This window comes from Strix aluco, chromosome 2 (genome assembly GCF_031877795.1).
Source record: "Strix aluco isolate bStrAlu1 chromosome 2, bStrAlu1.hap1, whole genome shotgun sequence".
Classification (NCBI taxonomy): domain Eukaryota; kingdom Metazoa; phylum Chordata; class Aves; order Strigiformes; family Strigidae; genus Strix; species Strix aluco.
In genome coordinates this window covers 33,070,630-33,090,391 of record NC_133932.1, presented here as the reverse complement: position 1 = coordinate 33,090,391, position 19,762 = coordinate 33,070,630, and the positions used below count along the sequence as shown (strand labels likewise).

General features: G+C 41.0%; 1 protein-coding gene across 3 annotated transcripts; it reads left to right on the top strand.

Moving 5' to 3' along the window:
* The first annotated feature begins 5,471 nt into the window (after positions 1-5,471).
* On the top strand, positions 5,472-17,463 carry CCT8 (chaperonin containing TCP1 subunit 8). 3 transcript variants are annotated; one of them, XM_074814074.1, is made up of 16 exons: positions 5,472-5,599; positions 7,270-7,360; positions 7,961-8,040; positions 9,239-9,388; positions 9,669-9,849; positions 10,570-10,631; positions 11,308-11,445; positions 11,883-12,061; positions 13,010-13,076; positions 13,157-13,244; positions 13,355-13,470; positions 14,784-14,855; positions 15,057-15,221; positions 15,918-16,037; positions 16,472-16,570; positions 17,227-17,463. In XM_074814074.1, the coding sequence occupies exons 1-15, from the start codon at positions 5,540-5,542 to the stop codon at positions 16,562-16,564; spliced, it is 1,662 nt and encodes a 553-aa protein (XP_074670175.1). In that variant the 5' UTR covers positions 5,472-5,539; the 3' UTR covers positions 16,565-16,570; positions 17,227-17,463. The 3 variants fall into 3 exon arrangements, with proteins under 3 accessions (XP_074670175.1, XP_074670166.1, XP_074670178.1); XM_074814065.1 differs by having other exon boundaries at positions 16,472-16,596; XM_074814077.1 differs by lacking the exon at positions 16,472-16,570.
* Positions 17,464-19,762: the final 2,299 nt, after the last annotated feature.

The window sequence follows — 19,762 nt, the reverse complement described above, 5'->3', positions numbered from 1 at the left end:
AAGAAAGAAGACCACAGATCTCAGTGGCCCAGGTGCCAACCAACAGACATTGTGGTCTTGATCTCAGGATCCTACCTTTTAGCTATATTTTTTTCTGCTTAGTGTCTGCAGAGCTGAAAGAAATGCAAATCAGGCATGATAGTAGCTTGTTTCCAGGAGTCTGAAGACAGTTGTTATTTATTTTACTCTTCATGACTTCATTAGGGTGCTATTTCAGCAGAAGTTTTCATCTATTCAATGCTGAGCCCGCCACCTTCTTCCACTATTTCCTATCTTTTCTAATTACAGCCTAAAATCCCTGTTTCCCTCACTCCTCAGTTTGATGTTCTCCAAGTTTCCAGATCCACATAGGTACTGATAAATTCTTCCCACCCCAACAAGAACAGCTGAACTTTCAGTAGCAGTTGGTTTGTATTTCCAGGTATTCCCAGGCTCCTATGCACTCCACTGGAAAAAAGTTCCCACATGACCACTTTGAAGAGAGATGTTTCTCTAGGCCTCATCTGATCATGGATTTGACCTCCTCATGCAAAACAGACCTCACCATCTAGAAGACATGCCATTTTTTCCCAGTTAAGCTTGCTTTCTTATGATATCAAAACCAGAAAGACCTCAACAATTTTGCTTTCTCTCATGAATGAGAGGCTCTTGAATTGTATTTTGGTGTGTACTGTACCAGTTCACAGCACGATTTTATGCCTTCACTGTATCCGCAATACAAAATCAATACAAACAGCACTGATTCCTTTCCGAGACTATCATTTACAATCATGTTTGTTTAGAGGAACCTCTGAATTCTTGCAAGCAGGCAGAATCAAACATACTGGATCCTTAGCTGGGGACTGTCATCAGTATCTTAATATGTCAACATTTTCAAACAATTTAATCTATTGATCCCATACAAAGGCAATACTCCTCTAAAATCCCCAGAAGTGCTTTCCAGTGACTTGAGCTAACTGGATTAGATACAGTAGAAAGCACATACACTGAGGTAAGAATACAAAAATGGTAAGGAAACCTAGCTTGCAACCCTCTGCACCAGCAAGCAAGATAAGCCCAGGACAAGGGCAGCATTTAACCCAGGAGCTGTGGACCAATGACCTAAGAAGAACTTAGTTGATTAGAATTACTCTAGTTGATTAGAGTGCTCCTTCTCATTATGTCACAAGTGAGATAAACATATCTGGGAAAAGCTGATGTAAATGCTACTGCTGTTACTAAGAGAATAATGTTCACCCTGAATTTTCAGCCCGATGTGGTTCGCAATTCTACTTCAGATATAAGCATGATTCTCTGCAAACTAGGTATGGTCCTCAGGCTTCCTTCAACATGCCACTCACATTTTTTCATTGGTCAGATATCAGTGTTATTGGACAAACACAGTCAGGTGTTATACTCACAACTTCATCAGATACTTTTCTATCCGTTGTTTTCCAACTGCTCAGGTTCCTGCTGCTGAATGAGCAAATAGAAATTAACATTCTGTCCTTTTTATGAACTTCCCAAGATCTTGTTAAAATTTTACCATCCTAGAATTTGTCAAACATCTGCCTACAGATAAGATGGGGATTTCCAAGTGTACAGTAATAGATTTTGGCTGATGAAAGGGCAGCCAACTGCCAATAGCCTCTGACCTTTGGATGGTCTTTTAGCATGGCAATGTCTGTGCAGAATATAAATGGTGTAGACGAGCAGCTAAAAAAAGATCAAGGCCAAGTCAAAGTCATGATTAGACAGCAAGTCCCAAATAACTCCTGATTATAACAGAAAGAGATGTTGTAGTGATAGTTTAATATAAATTAATACAGATTAATATATATTCATAATCACAAACTGTCCTGGTTTCAGCTGGGATAGAGTTAATTTTCTTCCTAGTAACTGGTACAGTGCTGTTATTATTGTTATTATTATTAAATCATTATTATATTTTATTTCAATTATTAAATGCTTCTTATCTCAACCCCCGAGTTTTACTTTTTTTTCACTTCTCCTCCCCATCCCACTGGGAGGGTGAAAAGGAGTGAGCGAGTGGCTGTGTGGCGTTTAGTTGCTGTTTGGGGTTAAACCACAACACAAACGTACATATACATTTTAGCTTTAGCGTCATTCTGGTTTTAAAAAATGTACCTAGCATAAGCTTCAATAAAAGCACTGTACCAACAGGGCAGTTCCAGGAATATTTGAAGACAGCATAAAACAGCACTGCCGCAGAGAGACTGCTGCCCTGTCTCCCTTCATCTCACCTTGTACCAGCCCTAGATTTTGCACAGCCGTGTAGTGAGCAGGAAAACTGAATGCTGGCCAGGCTTCTTTTGGGTTAATCTTAATGCAAATCAGTTCCCTAATCTGGTTCATCGCATGGGTGCACAAATGTTTGGCAAGAGAGGATTTGAGAGAAGGGGAAGGAGAATGCAGAGGTGAAACAAGCAGCCAGAGATAGGACTGCCTTTGTGGCCACTGTCCTTGCTTAAAATACTGCACCTGGAGTGTGGAATCATTGAGCAACACTGACTTTATGACTCTGCAATATTATGAAACAAATATCAGTAAATTTACTTTTCTAAGCAAAAGCAACACTTAGGAAGAAGCCTAAACCAGAGTGAACTGGACAGCTGAAGTGCTGAATCAGAAGAGTTGAGGCTTTCATCCCCAAGTTGCTTATTTTACTCAAGCAGAGTTGACTTAACAAGAAGCGCCACACAATGCTGCAGTGGTTACTGCTGGCCTGTGTGAACCAACTTTGCATTTTCCTGTAGTTCCAACATTATGCAAGCCACATTTCCTGTACATAATCACTTGAGAGGCTAATTAAATAACAGCATTTTAATTATTGAAGACTCAGAAAGGGAATGTCACCTTCTTAGTAAGTGAATGCTCACAAGGTTAACAAGCCACATCGCCAGGCAATAATAACCCTTGATTTAATTTCTGAGCTAACATTTATTAACGTTCTTACAAAGTGAGTGCTTTGGAGAGGCCATACCTGAAAAATCAGAGAACAGAGTTCAGAAGTTATGAAAAGATAAATATTCAGCCTTTCTTGTTACGGAAAGGTTATGATGAATGTAAACTTGAGAGTGTTTTTATTAGTAAAATCCCATTTCTTTAGCATCCTACATACTATTGCCTTGATCCTTCTGTTATTTGTCTTGGTGAAAATCAAGGAAGGAGAATAATACCAACATATGCCAATGAGCTCAGAAACATTTTTTAGTACAAATCAGTACTGTTTGGGGCATCATAATTTAAGCCCAGGTTGGCAATCCACCTAGGCAAGTGATAGGATCCCACAGAAAAAGAGCCATGGACTTCATGGCTGAAGACTGCAAGATTTCCAGAAGCCATTTCATCATTTAACCATTCTACTTCCTATCTGAAAAAAAAATATACTCATGTTAAGTCCTGCAACAATGAGGTAGCTATATCCAGATGGTGGCATTGAGAATGTAAAATATACAGTAAAAAAATGACAAAACTTTTAAGTTTTGATGAATCATTAGAGACTTGCCTGAGGTCATGCAGGGTATTAGTCACAGAGAGCTGAAACACATCCTGCAGTTACTGAGCAGCATTCAAACCACTTGAACCATCTTTCCTCGCTGCCCTAAAATGGGTATCTCTGACTAGAATGCATTCAGCTATTGATACAATGCCTGTGACTTCATGGTCATGACTTGAAAAGTCTTCTGCATTGATTTAGGAATAAGTACCTCCTCTGATCTCTGTGGCTAACAATAGATTATGGAAGTTGCTTTATAAAATACAGTTTCTGGTATCTCGGCTGTAGAACAGGATGGACATTTCCTTCTTTCCTAGCTGCACCATGGTGCAGATACATCAGAAGAGAGGGATAAAGGGGGTTATGCCCCCTATGCCAAACCCCAGCACTTCCTTTTGGAAGTGCCCACACTCCCTTGGTCATGATAGTCAGGGCTGAATAGGTTCTTTTCTGCTTCAAGTGGCATCTGCCTCTAAGTACTTCTAGCAAAACTGCATACAGATTTTTTGACGTTCATTCTGAGGTGCTTTACGTAGTTTTGCTTTCTATCACCACTTTTTTACACTGCCATGAAGGTTAAAAACTGACTGAATTCTGACTGATTGAAACAGGTTAAAACTGATTGAATTTTGAGGATTATAGGATGGTAAAACTAAAACAAGTGTGTCCTCCTAAGGTTGCTTAAGCAACACGTATCAAGTGATTTAATTAACCTTGCAGGTGGCCTATCTGTGCTGCAGAGGTGGAGCAACTCAGTCTCTGTTGGGTTCCAGGCTCAGATACTGCCTGGCCCAAATGCAGCAGTATTATTTCTAAGGCCATGAAACAGTATGTTTGATTTTGTGCGGCACAGAAGCAATGTTAATAAAAGTTATCAAACCTAGAGCAGCTCCATATAGAAGCAGCTCCACTGTCTCCTGGCTGGACCTCAGCAACTTGTAGAGCTGTCAAGGTGAGCCTCCAAAGTACTCTTCAGCATGTCCTGTAGCATGCATATAGATTGCCCTGGATAATGAGGACTTGACTGCACTTAGTCTTCCCATCAATACATTTTGCTTCCATTTGAACAAATCAGGTAGGTTCTAAGCAAAATACTCACTGGAGTCTGCAAAGTTTTATGACCCGTTTTTGCCAGCAGTGGCAATGAAGGGTCTTAACTGTTTCTGGGCCATGTATCACTAAATGCACTCAGAGGAATGCCCAGGAGACAGTATGCTGAACTTGACAGTGAAAGAAAGACTCTGAAGGAGCCAACATCAGTCACCGCCACAATACTGTGCATCACTTGACTACAGGGATGATGTTTCCTAGGAAAGACCACCACCAGTCAGCACCCCGGACAAAAAGAGGTAGTGAGCTGCACACAGTAAAATGAATAAAACGACACTATCTCACCTATTACAGAAGAACATGAACTGGGCTCTTTTTAAAAAATGACATAGATGTTATACAAATACTGGAAAAGTGAGATGAACCGTTGACTTCGTTTCATTTACCGAAAACAAAACACACAGACACAGGACAAGCCAGCAGTCAAGCTAGCAGTCTCTTAATGCCGCCCGTTCTGTCACCCTTCATCCTCTTTTAGAAGCTCGGAGGCCTTTATCCGGCGGTCAGGCTGCCAGCTAGGCGGGCTTCTGGCGGGCCCCGCCGGCGCTGCGAGGAGAGGCCAGGCGCAGACGGTGTGTTACGGGACGCGGCCTCCAGGAAATCCTCCCGACGGAGGAGCGCAGTCCCCGCCGGAGCTGGAAGCCGTATCCTTGAGCGCCACCCACCGCCACTTCTGCGGAGGAGCAGGAGGCGCGCCCCGGGCCCCACCGCCGCGCCTGCGGCCCCCGCCCCGCCATCGACCTGTCCTGGGCGCAACTCCTCCTGCCTGCCCGGCAGCAGCATCGCGCCTGCGGCCCCCACCCCCCCCATCGACCTGCCCTGGGCGCAACTCCTCCTGCCTGCCCGGCCGCTGCTTCGCGCCTGCGCGCCGCTCCCCTCCCGTCGTCCCCCGCGCGCCGCCGCCCCTGGCCCGAGCGGAGCGGAGCGGAGATGGCGCTGCACGTCCCCAAGGCCCCGGGCTTCGCCCAGATGCTCAAGGAGGGAGCGAAGGTGAGGGCGGCGCGGGCGAGGCGCTGCTCCCTCGGGATGGGCGTTGGGGGAAGGGTGGGGAGGGAGGTCTCCGCGTGGCGGCGCGGGGAAGGTTCTGGAAGGCCGCGGGCCCGGCGGCTCCACGCGGCCGGCGGGGTGGGGGCCTCGCGCTCCCCGCCCCCCGGCTTTGGGTCCCACCCGGCGGCCGTTGCGGGACGGGATCTGCCCCGCGCCGCCGCCGCTGAGCGCGCGGGCACGGGGCGGCGCTTGGCGCGCGCGGCCTTCCAGAAAGCTCCGCCGGGACCGGCATCCCCCCTGCCCCCGTGACCGGAGGGCTGCCCCCGCGTCTCGCCGCCCCGAGGGTGCTGGGCGGGGTCCCGCCGCGTGGCGGGGCCGGGCCGGGCTGCCTGCCTGCCCACGGGGCGGCCGCGCTCCCCGCGCCTTCGCTGTGACAGCGCTGCCGGGAGGGCGTGTTGTGGCGAGAGCTCTTTCATAGGTGGTGGTCAGCAAAATTCAACCGGGCCCTATAGAGGGAGTTCAGGAGTGTTCCGCTTGTTCTGTACGTTCCGTGACGCTTTTTGTGACCCTTTTTCTGTTACTGTGCCCCTAAGGAAAGTACTTTGCCACTGCTGTAGTGTAATGTTTTTCATGTATTTCTTTTCCATTGATCCATTTTCATTGTATTTAGGGTTAACGTAATTTAGGTTCTAGTAGTAGTCAAAGACTGTGCCTGATAAAGCAGAAGCTTTCTTTGAAAAAGTGGACGGAAAGCAAGCAGGGCTTTTTTTTTTTTTTATTGCAGGGAAAGATAAAAAAAATTTCTGGTTGCTGCTACTTAGCAGAAAGGAAGGTGAAGTTAGCAACTCAAAAAGCCCACTATTTTTCTTTTAAGAATCTTCCTTGCAGACAAAGAATGGCACATGTCAAGGGCAGGGGGAGAGCAGGGAAACAAAGCGGCCTAGATGCTGGGTCTCTAATAGAGAATTTAAGGCCAGAATAGCAAGAGCTGCCTTCTACAAAACAAGGAGGCAGCTGGCATTCTGAGATGTTTGTTTTGTATTTAGAGAGTAAATATTATTAGAGAGTACCTTTCTCCCTTTTCCTATGGGCCAGAACATGCATTTTACCGTGCTCTTTCCTCTTGAGGCCCTTTCTGGGGATCCTCCTTTTCTTGAGGCTTCCAAACTGAAGCCAGGCTGATCATCTTTTCAAACAGGTATCTTAATGAATCATTCTGCTTCTGAATTTTCAAACCGCACGTTTGAACATAGAACTGATTTAAATGGTTTTTGTGGAAGGCAGAGTTGTGAATAAAGAAGTATGTGCAAAAACGTGTGCTTACAAAACCCCTGCCCCTCTCCAGTCTGGTATTTTCTATTTCCCTTTGGCATGCCACTGACTTTTTTGGAAGACTTAAGGGATGCAAACTGCACTGAAAATTGAGTCACTGTTCAAATTGTCTGTTCAGAAGCTTATTGTGCCTGCTGAGCTGCCTAGTTCTTTTCTCACTCTTTGGGTAAGGTTTAGTTTACGTTTAAGCTTTAAGTGAAGTACCAAATCTAAATTAATCAAAAACTTTCATGGACTCAGAAGATTATTACTGTTTTGATGAGAAATTACTAGTTCCTACTAGTCATTCCTTCCTTTCTTTGTTGTTAGCCTAATTCTGAGCAGAACATTTTTCTTTTTAGCATTATTCAGGACTAGAAGAAGCTGTCTATAGGAACATCCAGGCATGCAAAGAACTTGCTCAAACCACCCGTACAGCTTATGGACCAAATGGTAAATAAATACTAAAATTATTGTAGTGTTTTTGAGCAGAATATTATGTTTGAAGGCTAAACCTAGCTTGACGAAGAAGCACTTGTTTGTTTCTTGAGGAAACACATTGGGCTTGTTCTAGAATTCTAAATATAGTTTTTATGGCTATACAGGTCAGACTTTGTTTGGTTAGCTCTTAAGTTATGCACAATGTACCTGCCTTTGCCAAGTTTTTTTACCAGTTACTGTGTCTTCTTTGCAGTCGTACTGCTATATGGAAGACCTACAGAAATTAAAGACAGTAACTTGGTAGATAGTCATAATGAACATGACCATACCATGTCTGGTCAGATACACCAAAACACAAAGTGTTCTACGGTATCAATTAGTTAAATGATGTACTAATATTTCTGAAGAGAAGACTGCTTATTCAGAAATTATTGATTTCTCCTTAATGTAACACACTCAAGCGTTATTTCACAAAAATCTTTTAGGTTCTTAAATTATAAATAGGGCTAACATTTTAATATATATATCTGAAAGTTATGAAACCATATCTGTGTATAAAATTATGTTTGCCTAATGAATGATTTTTTAAAATGTTTTTTTTTCCCCTATTAGGAATGAACAAAATGGTTATCAATCATCTGGAGAAGCTTTTTGTTACAAATGATGCTGCTACTATCTTGAGAGAGCTGGAAGTAAGTTTTCTTGCTTCAGAAGATGTCAGTTGAGAACTAGTGTTTCTGTTCATGGGCTGCTATGGTTCTGAATGTTAATAAGGAAATACATGTCACCCTACCAGATGATTTGCATATGTAATTTTGTAAATCATGTACATTTTTCACTGGATTTCAGTAAAGTCAATGGGTTATATCCACCGTGAGGAGTAGAACTCTTTTGTAAAACAGCATTAAGTAGTTGCAGTGATGCTTAATAACTGCCTACTTTTTTTCTGCAAAACCAGTGTAGATTTAGAAGAGGGTGTGTCTAGACGAAACAGTGTGTGGAAAACTCTGAATGAAATAGCTGTTGTGTTAATCTCTCAGTGTTGGTGGTTGCCATATTCTCCTGTCTGCTTAGAATATGTTAATTGGATTTAAGAAGCTGAGGATATAGCATCATCCTCCTGTGAATACAGTATAAGTGTGGAAAGACTGACCTGTCCCAACTTTTTCTCTTACTATCAACTTCCTATTTTTATCACAACACAAATAATATTTTACTGAGTTCTACCCTTACTCATAGAAATAGTGTAAGTGTTAAGGATTTCCTTAATGCATTGTGTTAGTGTTTGGTATAAGTAGAATAACTGTGGAAGTCTCAGTTCTGTTTTTGAAAAATAATCTGCAGACTAGTTACTTAATCTAATGAGTATTGCCTGTTACTTGCTGAGATAAAATGACAGCTGCTCTAATTATATTCAAGAATACAGTGTTTTTATTGTATTTCTTTGAAAGAAAGGGGAAACAATGCAATCTTTAAGCAGAAAAAAACACTAGCATTAAACCGTAATTGAGATGTCTACTTTGCATGTTACACATGAATTCAGCTTGAAGGGCTAAACTTCAGGCTGTTTTCCTGTTGCAGGGCTTGATTGTGAAGCCACTGCATATTGTAAAAATAGCACAGAACCAATATCAAGGATGTCTAATTCATGTTGTAGTGGGAATGTTCAGTTCTCTGATTCTGTTTTTTTGATATATGTTTGTACTTTTGCTTATTAGGGAAGTTACCCAATTCAGATAATCCATGCTGCTTTGTTTTCCCAATTTTGTGCATTCTCAGTATATTTAGATACAATTTGAAATAAGAGAGCTTATACTGGATGCACAGAAAAACCTGGAGCTGTAGTCTAGGTGGGATGTTAGTAACGAAGATGTGTAACTTCTTTAAAAGGTCCAGCATCCTGCTGCAAAAATGCTTGTGATGGCTTCCCACATGCAAGAGCAAGAAGTTGGAGATGGAACAAACTTTGTCCTTGTTTTTGCTGGAGTTCTTCTGGAGTTAGCAGAAGACCTTCTGAGGATGGGGTTATCAGTCTCAGAGGCAAGTTACATTGTTACTACAATTCACATAGCTTTAATTCAGATTGTCGTTGGTCAGTATTATGGGGTCGTAGTATTGTGAACTGTCTTCTTGCTTCTGAACTAATTCTTTAGATAGAGAGATATGAAGAACAATGGTATATGTTTTGCTGCTTGTGACTGCTTGCTTGCCTTGTAAGCTTTTGCATTTGTTAATGTTTTATGGCCCTTTGAAAAGGAGATAGAAGCAGTATGGATGCATAGTGAAGTGGTGTAGTGAGTATTTATTGTTTGTTGCACAGGTGATTGAAGGATATGAGAAGGCTTGCAAGAAAGCCCTAGAAATTCTTCCAGACTTGGTGTGCTGTTCTGCAAAGAACCTTCGAGATGTTGAAGAAGTGGCATCTTTGTTGCACACTTCAGTGATGAGCAAACAATATGGCAACGAACATTTTTTGGCGAAGCTTATTGCTCAGGCCTGTGGTAAGTAGACAAGAACAGATGTGTGCATGCATCTAAAAACCTTGAGTAGGTTTGTTTATGATCATTACTAATGTCTTCATGTAAGATAAAAGGTAATGGTTAATCAGGTTGAATTGGATAGAATGCTCTAACCTCTGAAATGAGTATAACCTGTCTCGTGTCAAAGTCTTTATTGGCATTGAGGCTCAGAAAAGGTCTGTGTTTTCTACTAAACGTTTATAGAAATAGCTTTCTAGTCTTTTTAAGGCAGAAACCCGTCTTCCTCTTTTTTATCATTAGGAAGATGTATTACACTTCAGATAAGCTGTTACTAATCTCAGCCACAGAACAATGGAAACAAGACTGTAGTTGTGTTGTTTTCTCCCTTTAGATTTCCAAGAAAAAACTTTCATGTCTAGTTTAAGTGTTTTCTCAAAATATTCTGGGTCAGACTCCACTCTTGAATGTGCATGTGTAAATGGATATTCAGACTTCATTAACTAAGCTGCCTGAATAGATGTTGCTTTCTGATTACTACGTTGTAAAAACAAAATTTCTGTTTGTCTTGATGCAGGTTATTAGCAGATTATAATTGCCTTAAATTTAGGCAGGCATCTCAAACCACTGAATTTTTGTACTTCAGAAAAACTCCAGGCATTATTTGTGGTGTCAGTGTTCTACTTTATTCATCAAGCAATACAAATTCATTCTTTTTTTCTTTTTTTTTTCTCCACCAAACAGTTTCTATTCTTCCTGATTCTGGTCATTTCAACGTTGATAATATCAGAGTATGCAAAATTGTGGTAAGTTGGAAGTAGTTAGCTTTACTGTATTATTAAGGTAAACAGTTTAATGAAAGTTAATTTTTAGGTCTTTGAATTTTGCAAGTGCCTTTTCTATTCTAATCTCTTGTGTTGTGGCATGCATAATAAATTTTGGTTTGGCACTAATCCTTTTTTAGTGCCCAGTAGCAGCTTTCAGAAACAAAAATCATTAATACTGAAAGTTTACACTAAACCAGATACATTACCTTAATTATACACAGGGATGTTGATTGTGTCATTGTTGTAGAAGCAATCACAAGATTAGGCTAAGGTGCAGGCTGGAGGAAATGTAGTGGTCTATTCTTGCGTGCTTTTTGTTGTCCCTCAGTATAGCATGTAGGACTGGAACAAGTTTATATCTAGTATGAATTTCCCCTGTGTCTTTTCCCTGTTAATAAAAACAACAAGTTGAGCACAGAAGATGAATGTCACAGGCCTTAACCTGGACCACCAACTAATTTTAAAATGGGAACCTGTAAGACAATGTTTGATGTTGCTAAGTCAGCTTAAGTCTAATTTCTTTATGCTGCAATGAAAACTTAGGTTGCTACATCCAAATAAATGTAACGACTGCTTTTCGTAAAGGGTAGTGCAGCTTTCTGACAATAAATGATCAATAATACGACTTTCCCCCGTTCCGTTTATTTCCTTTCAGGGTGCTGGTATCTCTGCTTCCTCAGTATTGCATGGCATGGTTTTTAAAAAAGAAACTGAAGGAGATGTTACTTCTGTCAAAGATGCAAAAATAGCTGTGTATTCCTGCCCTTTTGATGGTATGATAACTGAAACTAAGGTATGTAGAAGCTCAAAATAAGTTGTTAGATATCTATTTATGTTCATGTGCTCTTATTTTTAGACTTAACTATAAATATTCTTTGCACTTGGTGATTGAGATATTTTTGTTAATATTGAGTTCACTAGTTTAAAAAAGTTCATAGAAAAAGTCTGAACCTAATTTTGCTTTATAGAGTTTTTGGAGTTGGGGAGTTGTTGGTTTTGTGGGTTATTTAAGCCAAACTACATGATAGAATGTCTGAACCTCAAGGTTGTCTAGAAATGCTAGAATTGCCCTTTTTTGACTTGTTTTACCCCGTTGCCTTGGAAGCGTGGCAGTATTATAAAACAGGATGACTTAAGGTTTATGGATAGGTTGGGAGACAAAATGGTTTGTCAAAAACTCTTAGGCATGTGGCTAATGCTGAATTGATAACGATGTATGTGTTTTACTAGGGCACCGTACTTATAAAGAATGCTGAAGAACTGATGAATTTCAGTAAGGGAGAAGAAAATCTCATGGATTTGCAAGTCAAAGCTATTGCTGATAGTGGTGCAAACGTAGTAGTAACAGGTGGCAAAGTGGCAGACATGGCACTTCATTATGCCAACAAATACAATCTTATGTTAGTCAGGTAAGTACTAGAAAATCATAAAACATTTATCTACCAGGTTTATGAAATGTACTTGCCATATTGTCTGTTGCCTCTCCAACGAATTAGAAACAAAATATTGCAGACTATTTGGTTTTCTAGTGGATCAAAACCTGAGCTGTAATTTGGTTGTTTCATATGTTACGTTTCTTGATAGTATTTCACCTCTGCATGACAGCTCATTGGGGAGTAACTTGTGTACATGGTACTGTTGTTCTGGTTGAAGTGCCTTTATAGTACAACTGAAATCAAGATTTGTGGATCTAGTAAAAAGGGATGTGGCCTCAAAGGCATGTAAGACTATACCATAATGGTTCCATCTGGTCACAGTTCTCATGTGATGCTTTAGCAGTGGTGAGAGATGCCTCTGTGCATCACTAATGTATTGATGGATGGAAGAACTAATTCTTAATATCTTTCTGTCAGTTTTGTGGGCCTTAGATAAAGCACGCTTGTATGTCCTTGAAATTCTACACAACATAAGGTCAAATTGCTAGCAGCAGCTCTCAAGTCTCACACTAATAAGTGGTCCTTTGTTGAAAACTATAAGTTTATTAGTGGTGTCCAAAAAGTTTGAACTTCTGGAAATGGAGCATGATTCTGTAATCTTGCATAACAAAGGATTATCATACAAGCGTTGTAAAGATCACTTCAAGTCTTATGCACTAGAAGATAAAATTTGACCATGTATTTGAACTACTTACTTGTTTTTAAATTCTTAGAAAATGGCCTTTGCGTAGCATCCCTGAAAATAGATAATTCTATCTAAATAGATATATCTAAATAGATAATTATATCTAAAAATAGATGAGTGGATTTAACTTGATGCAGTAAATTTTGATAGATGTCATTAGTTTACAAAATGCTGCCAAGTTAAGAGAATGCTTATTCATATGTGTTCACATTTGTTCTGGAAACTTGTTTTTAAAGGTTGAACTCAAAGTGGGATCTGAGAAGACTGTGCAAAACTGTTGGTGCAACAGCCCTACCCAGACTGGTATGGACTTTTCAAACAGGGAGCAGCAGGGAGGGAACTGATGAGGGGATTCACCTCCTAACTCTTGTTTTTCTTTCCAGACTCCCCCTACTCTAGAAGAAATGGGTCACTGCGATAGTGTATATTTAACGGAGGTTGGGGATACACAAGTTGTTGTGTTTAAGCATGGTATGTGTGTTCTGTAGAACTCCTAATGCTACTGTTCTAGAAGTACGATGTTCATACGTGTTTTACATCTAACAAACTTAATTTAGTAATGCACATTTCTGTCTGAACAGCAAAGGAGGATGGTGCCATTTCCACTATACTCATTCGTGGATCTACAGACAATCTGATGGATGACATAGAGAGAGCAGTGGATGATGGTGTAAATACTTTCAAAGTACTCACAAGAGTAAGTAGTTAGAACATTACCATTATAAACACTGATCGATGAATCAGTTTGAGGCAAGACTTGTGCTTGCTTTGTGCTCATTTGCTACAAAGGCTATAGCAGATACTTACATTATCGGCTTAGGAGCCTTCTTGAGGTGTAGAGAAGGCTGTGTATTAGGGAGGTGTAGAGAACTGGGTAGATAAGGTTGCTGCTGACGTCCTTGTGAATACAGTGTACATGAAAGATGGTGCTCAGCATGTACTGCACTCAATTTTCCAGTAATGAGGTGAGTTCTTGAAGGTAGATTAGTTTTACCACTTTCTAATGGCAGTCATCTATTTGTTGTTTCCCTAAATGTTTTGTAATGTTCCTTGGAAACCAAGCACAGAAGAAAAACTAGATAGTTTTGTTTGTCACCGGGGATCAGGAGGAACTGACTGGTTGCAAAGTAAATTTTTAGTTCATTGGTGACGAGACACGCTTTTTCCACATACTACAGATACACTTTTACAGATGGAAGAACTCAGTTCGTCAGAGTTATCTTCTGAGCAGCTTTTGTGGACTTGAATATTATTCTTTCCTTTTTTTTTAATACAAAAGAAATTGTTTGTATTTACTTGGAAGGTGGCATGCAAAAAATGTTAAACTTTTGTTTGACATTTCATGTGCTGTACATACCAACACATACACATTGATTTAGAGTACAGAAACATCCATAGACTGTGCATTTATTATTGTCTCCAGGAGTCATCCTAACTTCTGATTTATGATGATTACTTTCCTGTTTGAAAGACTGGGAGTTCTTAAGTGGATGCTGGTTTTGCCAAAGGATATACTTAATTTAAATTTAATTTTAAAAAAACCCACCCAATACTTTGTGGGTTACACAATACAAAACCACCCAATACTTTGTGATACCTGTTGACATATTAAACTTAGTGTAGAGTAGATTTTTTTTTTTTAAAAGGTAATTTTAGCTCTTTGCTTACTATTAATAGAACTCCAAGATTTCCTCATCTTTTTCCATTACCATGTTGGGAAATATCATGCAGGAAACCAAACAGACAAAAACCCACCCAAAAACCCAAGACAAAACATACTGCATTATTATTTTCCTTTTTACAAAATAAGTTATTTTTCTTCAAAGACATTTGGAACAAATGAGTAAATTCTGGTACATTTCTCTTATAATGCATGTTTGTTCTGAAGCGGATTCTTAGTAAATGTGTGGGCTAAAGTTCTATTGTGTTCTTCTTGATAGAGTATATATATCTAAAAAATGATATGATGCTTTAAGCTAAACTTTTTATTTTGGGCTGGTCTGTTCACAGGATAAACGTCTTGTTCCTGGAGGTGGTGCAACAGAGATTGAATTAGCCAAGCAGATCACATCTTACGGAGAGGTACAGCAAACGGGCTTTTTGTCTTTTATAGACACACATATATGTACTTAAATATGTGTGTGACTTACAAAAAAAAATACATATTGTTTTATACCAAAAATACATATGTGTATTAATGCATATAAATCAGTTAAAAATGTGGGGGAAAATACCTATCTTACGGTTTTTGAAATGCTGATGTGGTTTCCAACTTTCTTTTAGACTTGTCCTGGGCTCGACCAATATGCCATCAAGAAATTTGCTGAGGCATTTGAAGCCATTCCTCGAGCACTGGCAGAAAACTCTGGAGTAAAGGCTAATGAGGTCATCTCCAAACTTTATGCTGTGCATCAGGAAGGGAACAAAAATGTTGGATTTGATATTGAGGTACATAATTTCTCCCATTGCTTGGTGCTCTGCAGTACGGGGTTATATTATAAAATGGTTCTATCAGTATGAAGTATTTATAGGACAAGGGGTAATGGCTTTAAACTGACAGAGGGTAGATTTAGATTAGATGTAAGGAAGAAATTCTTTCCTGTGAGGGTGGTGAGACACTGGAACAGGTTGCCCAGAGAAACTGTGGCTGCCTCCTCCCTGACAGTGTTCAAGGGCAGGTTGGACGGGGCTTTGAGCAACCTGGTCTAGTGGAAGGTGTCCCTGCCCATGGCAGGAGGGGTGGAACTACGTGATCTTTGAACGTCCCTTCCAACCCAAACCATTCTGTGATTCTATGATTAATTTAAATCATTGAAGCTCTGTGTTGCACAGTCTAGAAGAATAACTTAGAATTGTAATACTGAAGTGGGTTTTTTTCATCAGTAAGCAGTTAAATTCAATGTAGTATAGTGGCCTTATGTAGGAGGTGAAGTGAGCTGCTGAACTAATGTGATGGAGAGTAAATCTTTAGTAATTACTTATTTTGTCTTCCTGCTAATGGATTAGGAATGAAGGTTTTCTGAAGAGAGAAGATGAGATCAGAAGTGATAGCTTGTTCTAAACCTGTAACCTTGAGAAACCTAATAGCTTGCTAGGTAGAAGCCTGAGAAAGTTTTGAATAATGTTTTTCCCCCTGTCTGATAGGCCGAAGCTGCTGCTGTGAAGGATATGTTGGAAGCTGGTGTATTAGATACATACCTTGGAAAATCCTGGGGTATCAAGCTAGCTACAAATGCAGCAGTAACTGTCCTAAGGGTAGATCAGGTAAGCTTGTAAGTAATTTAGCATTTGAACTGAAACCTTTAACTCAGTGTACAGAACATTAATGCAAAGTATGAAAATCTTCTGGGAATGGAAGGTATAAAAATACGATGCTTGAAAATATGGTTTCTTTATTTCTGAAAGCCAGGAAGTAGTTCAAGAGCTCATAATTTGGAATGTTATAATGTTGCTGCTTCCATAGGAGCGCTATTAATGTTTCTTTTTTTCTTAAGATTTGACAGTTGATACTTGTATCTAGAAAGTTATCCTAACTTGTAGGAAGGAGATTTAACCCAAGAAAACCTCTCATATATTGTTTTTACATGAAAATGCAACATTTAGGAAGAATGGAGGTTATAATCTTAAAATAAAAATCTTGACTTTAAATACTTTGTGGAACTTCAGCAAAAATGTATTTGCATGTAAAAATTCTGTAGATTATTATGGCAAAAACAGCAGGCGGTCCAAAAGCCCCTAAGCAACAAGGACATTGGGATAAGGATGACTGGAAAGATGAGCCTGAAAAATAGTGTGCAGTAAGCTCTGTTTCTCTAGCAGAGAGGTACCTATGTGTGAGTGCATGTGTGAGTATATTGACAAGCACATGGCAGATCAAGCCTTTCCTTAGAACACCTAACACTGCTGTCTTACTTGTGCTGATTGCTACGTTTTAGTTTTAGGAGTAAATTAATTTGCACAAATATAAATTGTCATTGAAGGGATGACAAGTGCAGTTTTAGTTTTACCCTACTTGCCACTATAGGAAGTGCAGAAAATGAGCCTTTAACGTGCTTGGGCTAGTGCAGTTTATGCTTTTAAAGTCTGATGTTTAGACTCAATAATTCAGAACAACAGCTCTAATTCTGCTCTCTGTAGCATGCATCCTGTAAACCAGTCACTCGTTAGCCTATTTAAGCACTCACTTTTGGTAGACTAACTGAAGTCTTAATTTGCATGCAAAAATAAGGTAAAAGCCCTTTTTTTGTTTATCAGAGTTCAACTTCTGTCATTTTCAAGAGAAAAAATAACTAAGGTGTGAATATCTAGGATAATAATATTCATTGGTTTAGGTTCAGATTAGGGAACCTGCATGAATTTAGTGAATGCTGACAGCATCATATGGCTATAAGTAAGAATGGGGTAAGAGTCTGATTCTAACCTTACTTTTTTCTACTTCCCTATTATCTTCAAGATCATTATGGCAAAACCAGCTGGTGGCCCTAAACCTCCATCAGGAAAGAAAGACTGGGATGAAGACCAAAATGATTGAACAATTTAACTGTACTTCTGAAGTGACATGATTATGTGAGTTTTTTACTATTCCAGTTGAAACCTGTCATGATGTTTTGCTCTGTTGCCTTTAAATTATGAACTGTGTCCAGTGGAGTGCAGAACTTCAAACACTTCAATAAACGTACTCACTGTTAAAGTGTTAACTGTCATTTTATTTGGACTTAGAATGACATGGTTGTTCCCAATATGTGAATATGCAGGCCTGGGTATGGGGATGAAAGTGTGTGGGTGTTGTGGGCTGGCTGCCAGATGCCCCTTCCTCACCACACCAGAGGCAGAAAATAAGTAGAAAAAGCTCATGAGCTGAGATAAAGACAGGGATATCATTTACCCATTACTCTCTCAGGCAAAACAGCTTCAACATGTGGAAAACTTACTTAGTACCAATTAAAATTAGAGTTGGAGGGTGAGAAACAAGAACAAAAACTAAACCGCCTTCCTGTTCACCTCCCCTTTTTCTCAGGCTCAGCTGTACTCCTTCATTCCTGCCTCCTTTACCTCTTCCCCACCAGGCACTGTGGGGGCTGTGGTCAGTCCATAACAGCTCCACTCTGCTGCTCCTTCCTAAGCACACTTCCCCCTTGGCTGCAGCACGGAGATCCTCTGTACAGGTTGCAGACCATCAGGAACAACTGCTGCTGTGTGGTCCTCCAGGGGCTATAGTTTCTGGCAGAGAAACCTGCTCTGGTCTGGGCTCCTCTGCATAGGCTGCAGCTTTCTCCAAGGCACACATCCACCTCCACGGCTGGGGGCCTCCAGCTGCAGTGTGGAAGTGCAGCAGAGTCCTCTCTGTGAGCTGCAGGGGGACACCCTGCTCCAGTGTGGTGTCTCATGGGGCTGCAGGGGATCCCTGGTGGGGTACCTGTTGCACCTTCTCCCCTCTCGGCTCACAGGGCTGTTCCTCACATTTTTCCCCCCCACTCCTGGGCAGTGTTTTGCCCATCCTTACACAGGCTTTCTCTGAGGTGCCACCACCTTGGCTGAGGGGCTCACATATGCCCCGCAGTGGGTCCACCACTGGAGCTGGCTGTGCCCTGCACCAGGCATGCCCAGCCTCTCCTCACAGAGGCCACATCTGCAGCCCACCCCCGGCCTTGACACCTGCACACAGTACAGCGATGGGGGAGCGCACAACTGCAGGGAAGCATCGTCTGTAATTGTTGCAGCACTTTGTGCTCTTACTTATCTTACCCAGTATTTGGGTGCAAGAAGGCAAATGAATGTTGAAATAATTAAGTATGGCAGCAGGGCTCTGGTCCATGCTTACATTTGGTTTTGTTACATGCATTTATTTCACCCTCACCCTTCAAGTCTCCACGCTACCAAAATGGCAGCCTGACAGCCGTGAACTGCATCTCATTCTAATGGCCTTAAAATAAACACTGAGCAGCGATAGAATCTCTCAACTGAAGTCCCTTGTTAAGACTCTTCTTGGAAAGTAAACAGCTTGTGTGTCTCAGTAGCTTGAAAGGAGAACTGCACTTGAAATTCAAGCCACTTCAATAATGAATCCTTTTATTACTCTTGCCAGTGCTAGTCTATTTCATAGCCAGAAGGGAGTGGAAGGCTAAATCAAGTCTGGAACTATCTTATGCCTAAATAAGGCTGCCATACACCTGCTTTACTAATGCTCACTTTATAGTCAGTTGCTGGTGTGGCTGAAAAATAAACTCAGCAAGTTTTCAGAAGGATTGGCATACTGATATAGTCAGCTGCACAAGTGCTACTGCAGATGACTGCAAGGGTAACAAGAACATGTAAGACTGCCCATTTTCTTAGTAAGGTTGTGGTGAAAAATGCACTGAATGTAAGCAGCTGCTGCTCTAGCATGGAAGAGCCAAGATTTTATTTATGTGACACCCAATGTAAAGCCTAGCCTATCAAAAAGACAACTTCAGAGTTACAAGTCACCCTAGGACCAATTTTCTTACCCCTTTGGTGGAGAAAGGCTACCCTGGAGTGGCTGTAGAGAAAGGGTGTCCTGGTTTCAACCAGGATGGACTTAACTTTCATTGGAGTATTTCATACCACGTGATGTCATGCCCAGGGATTTAGGTGGGCAGGCTCTTGCATCAGGCCATGTTGTTGCTGTGGGGGGGTGGTTGCAACACTCAGTAAGCTGCTGCTGCATTTTACCCGTTTCTCTTTGGACTCACTATTGTTACTGTTGTTCTCTTGTTATATTTAGTAAATTCTTTCTTTTTATTCAACCTACGAATTCTCTTTTTTGTGCCTCCCCTATTTCACCAGGGAGGCGGGGAGGTGAACAGCCAGCCACGCGGCGTCTGGCTGCCGGCTGAGTTCAAACCTCCACAAAGGGAGAGACATCTGAGCTCTCAGCCTTGCCAAAATACCAACGTAAGGTTCCCATGCAAAAGAATTCCTAGAGAGTTTGCAAACTGAGGGTCCTCTGTCGGACATAAACCAATAATGGA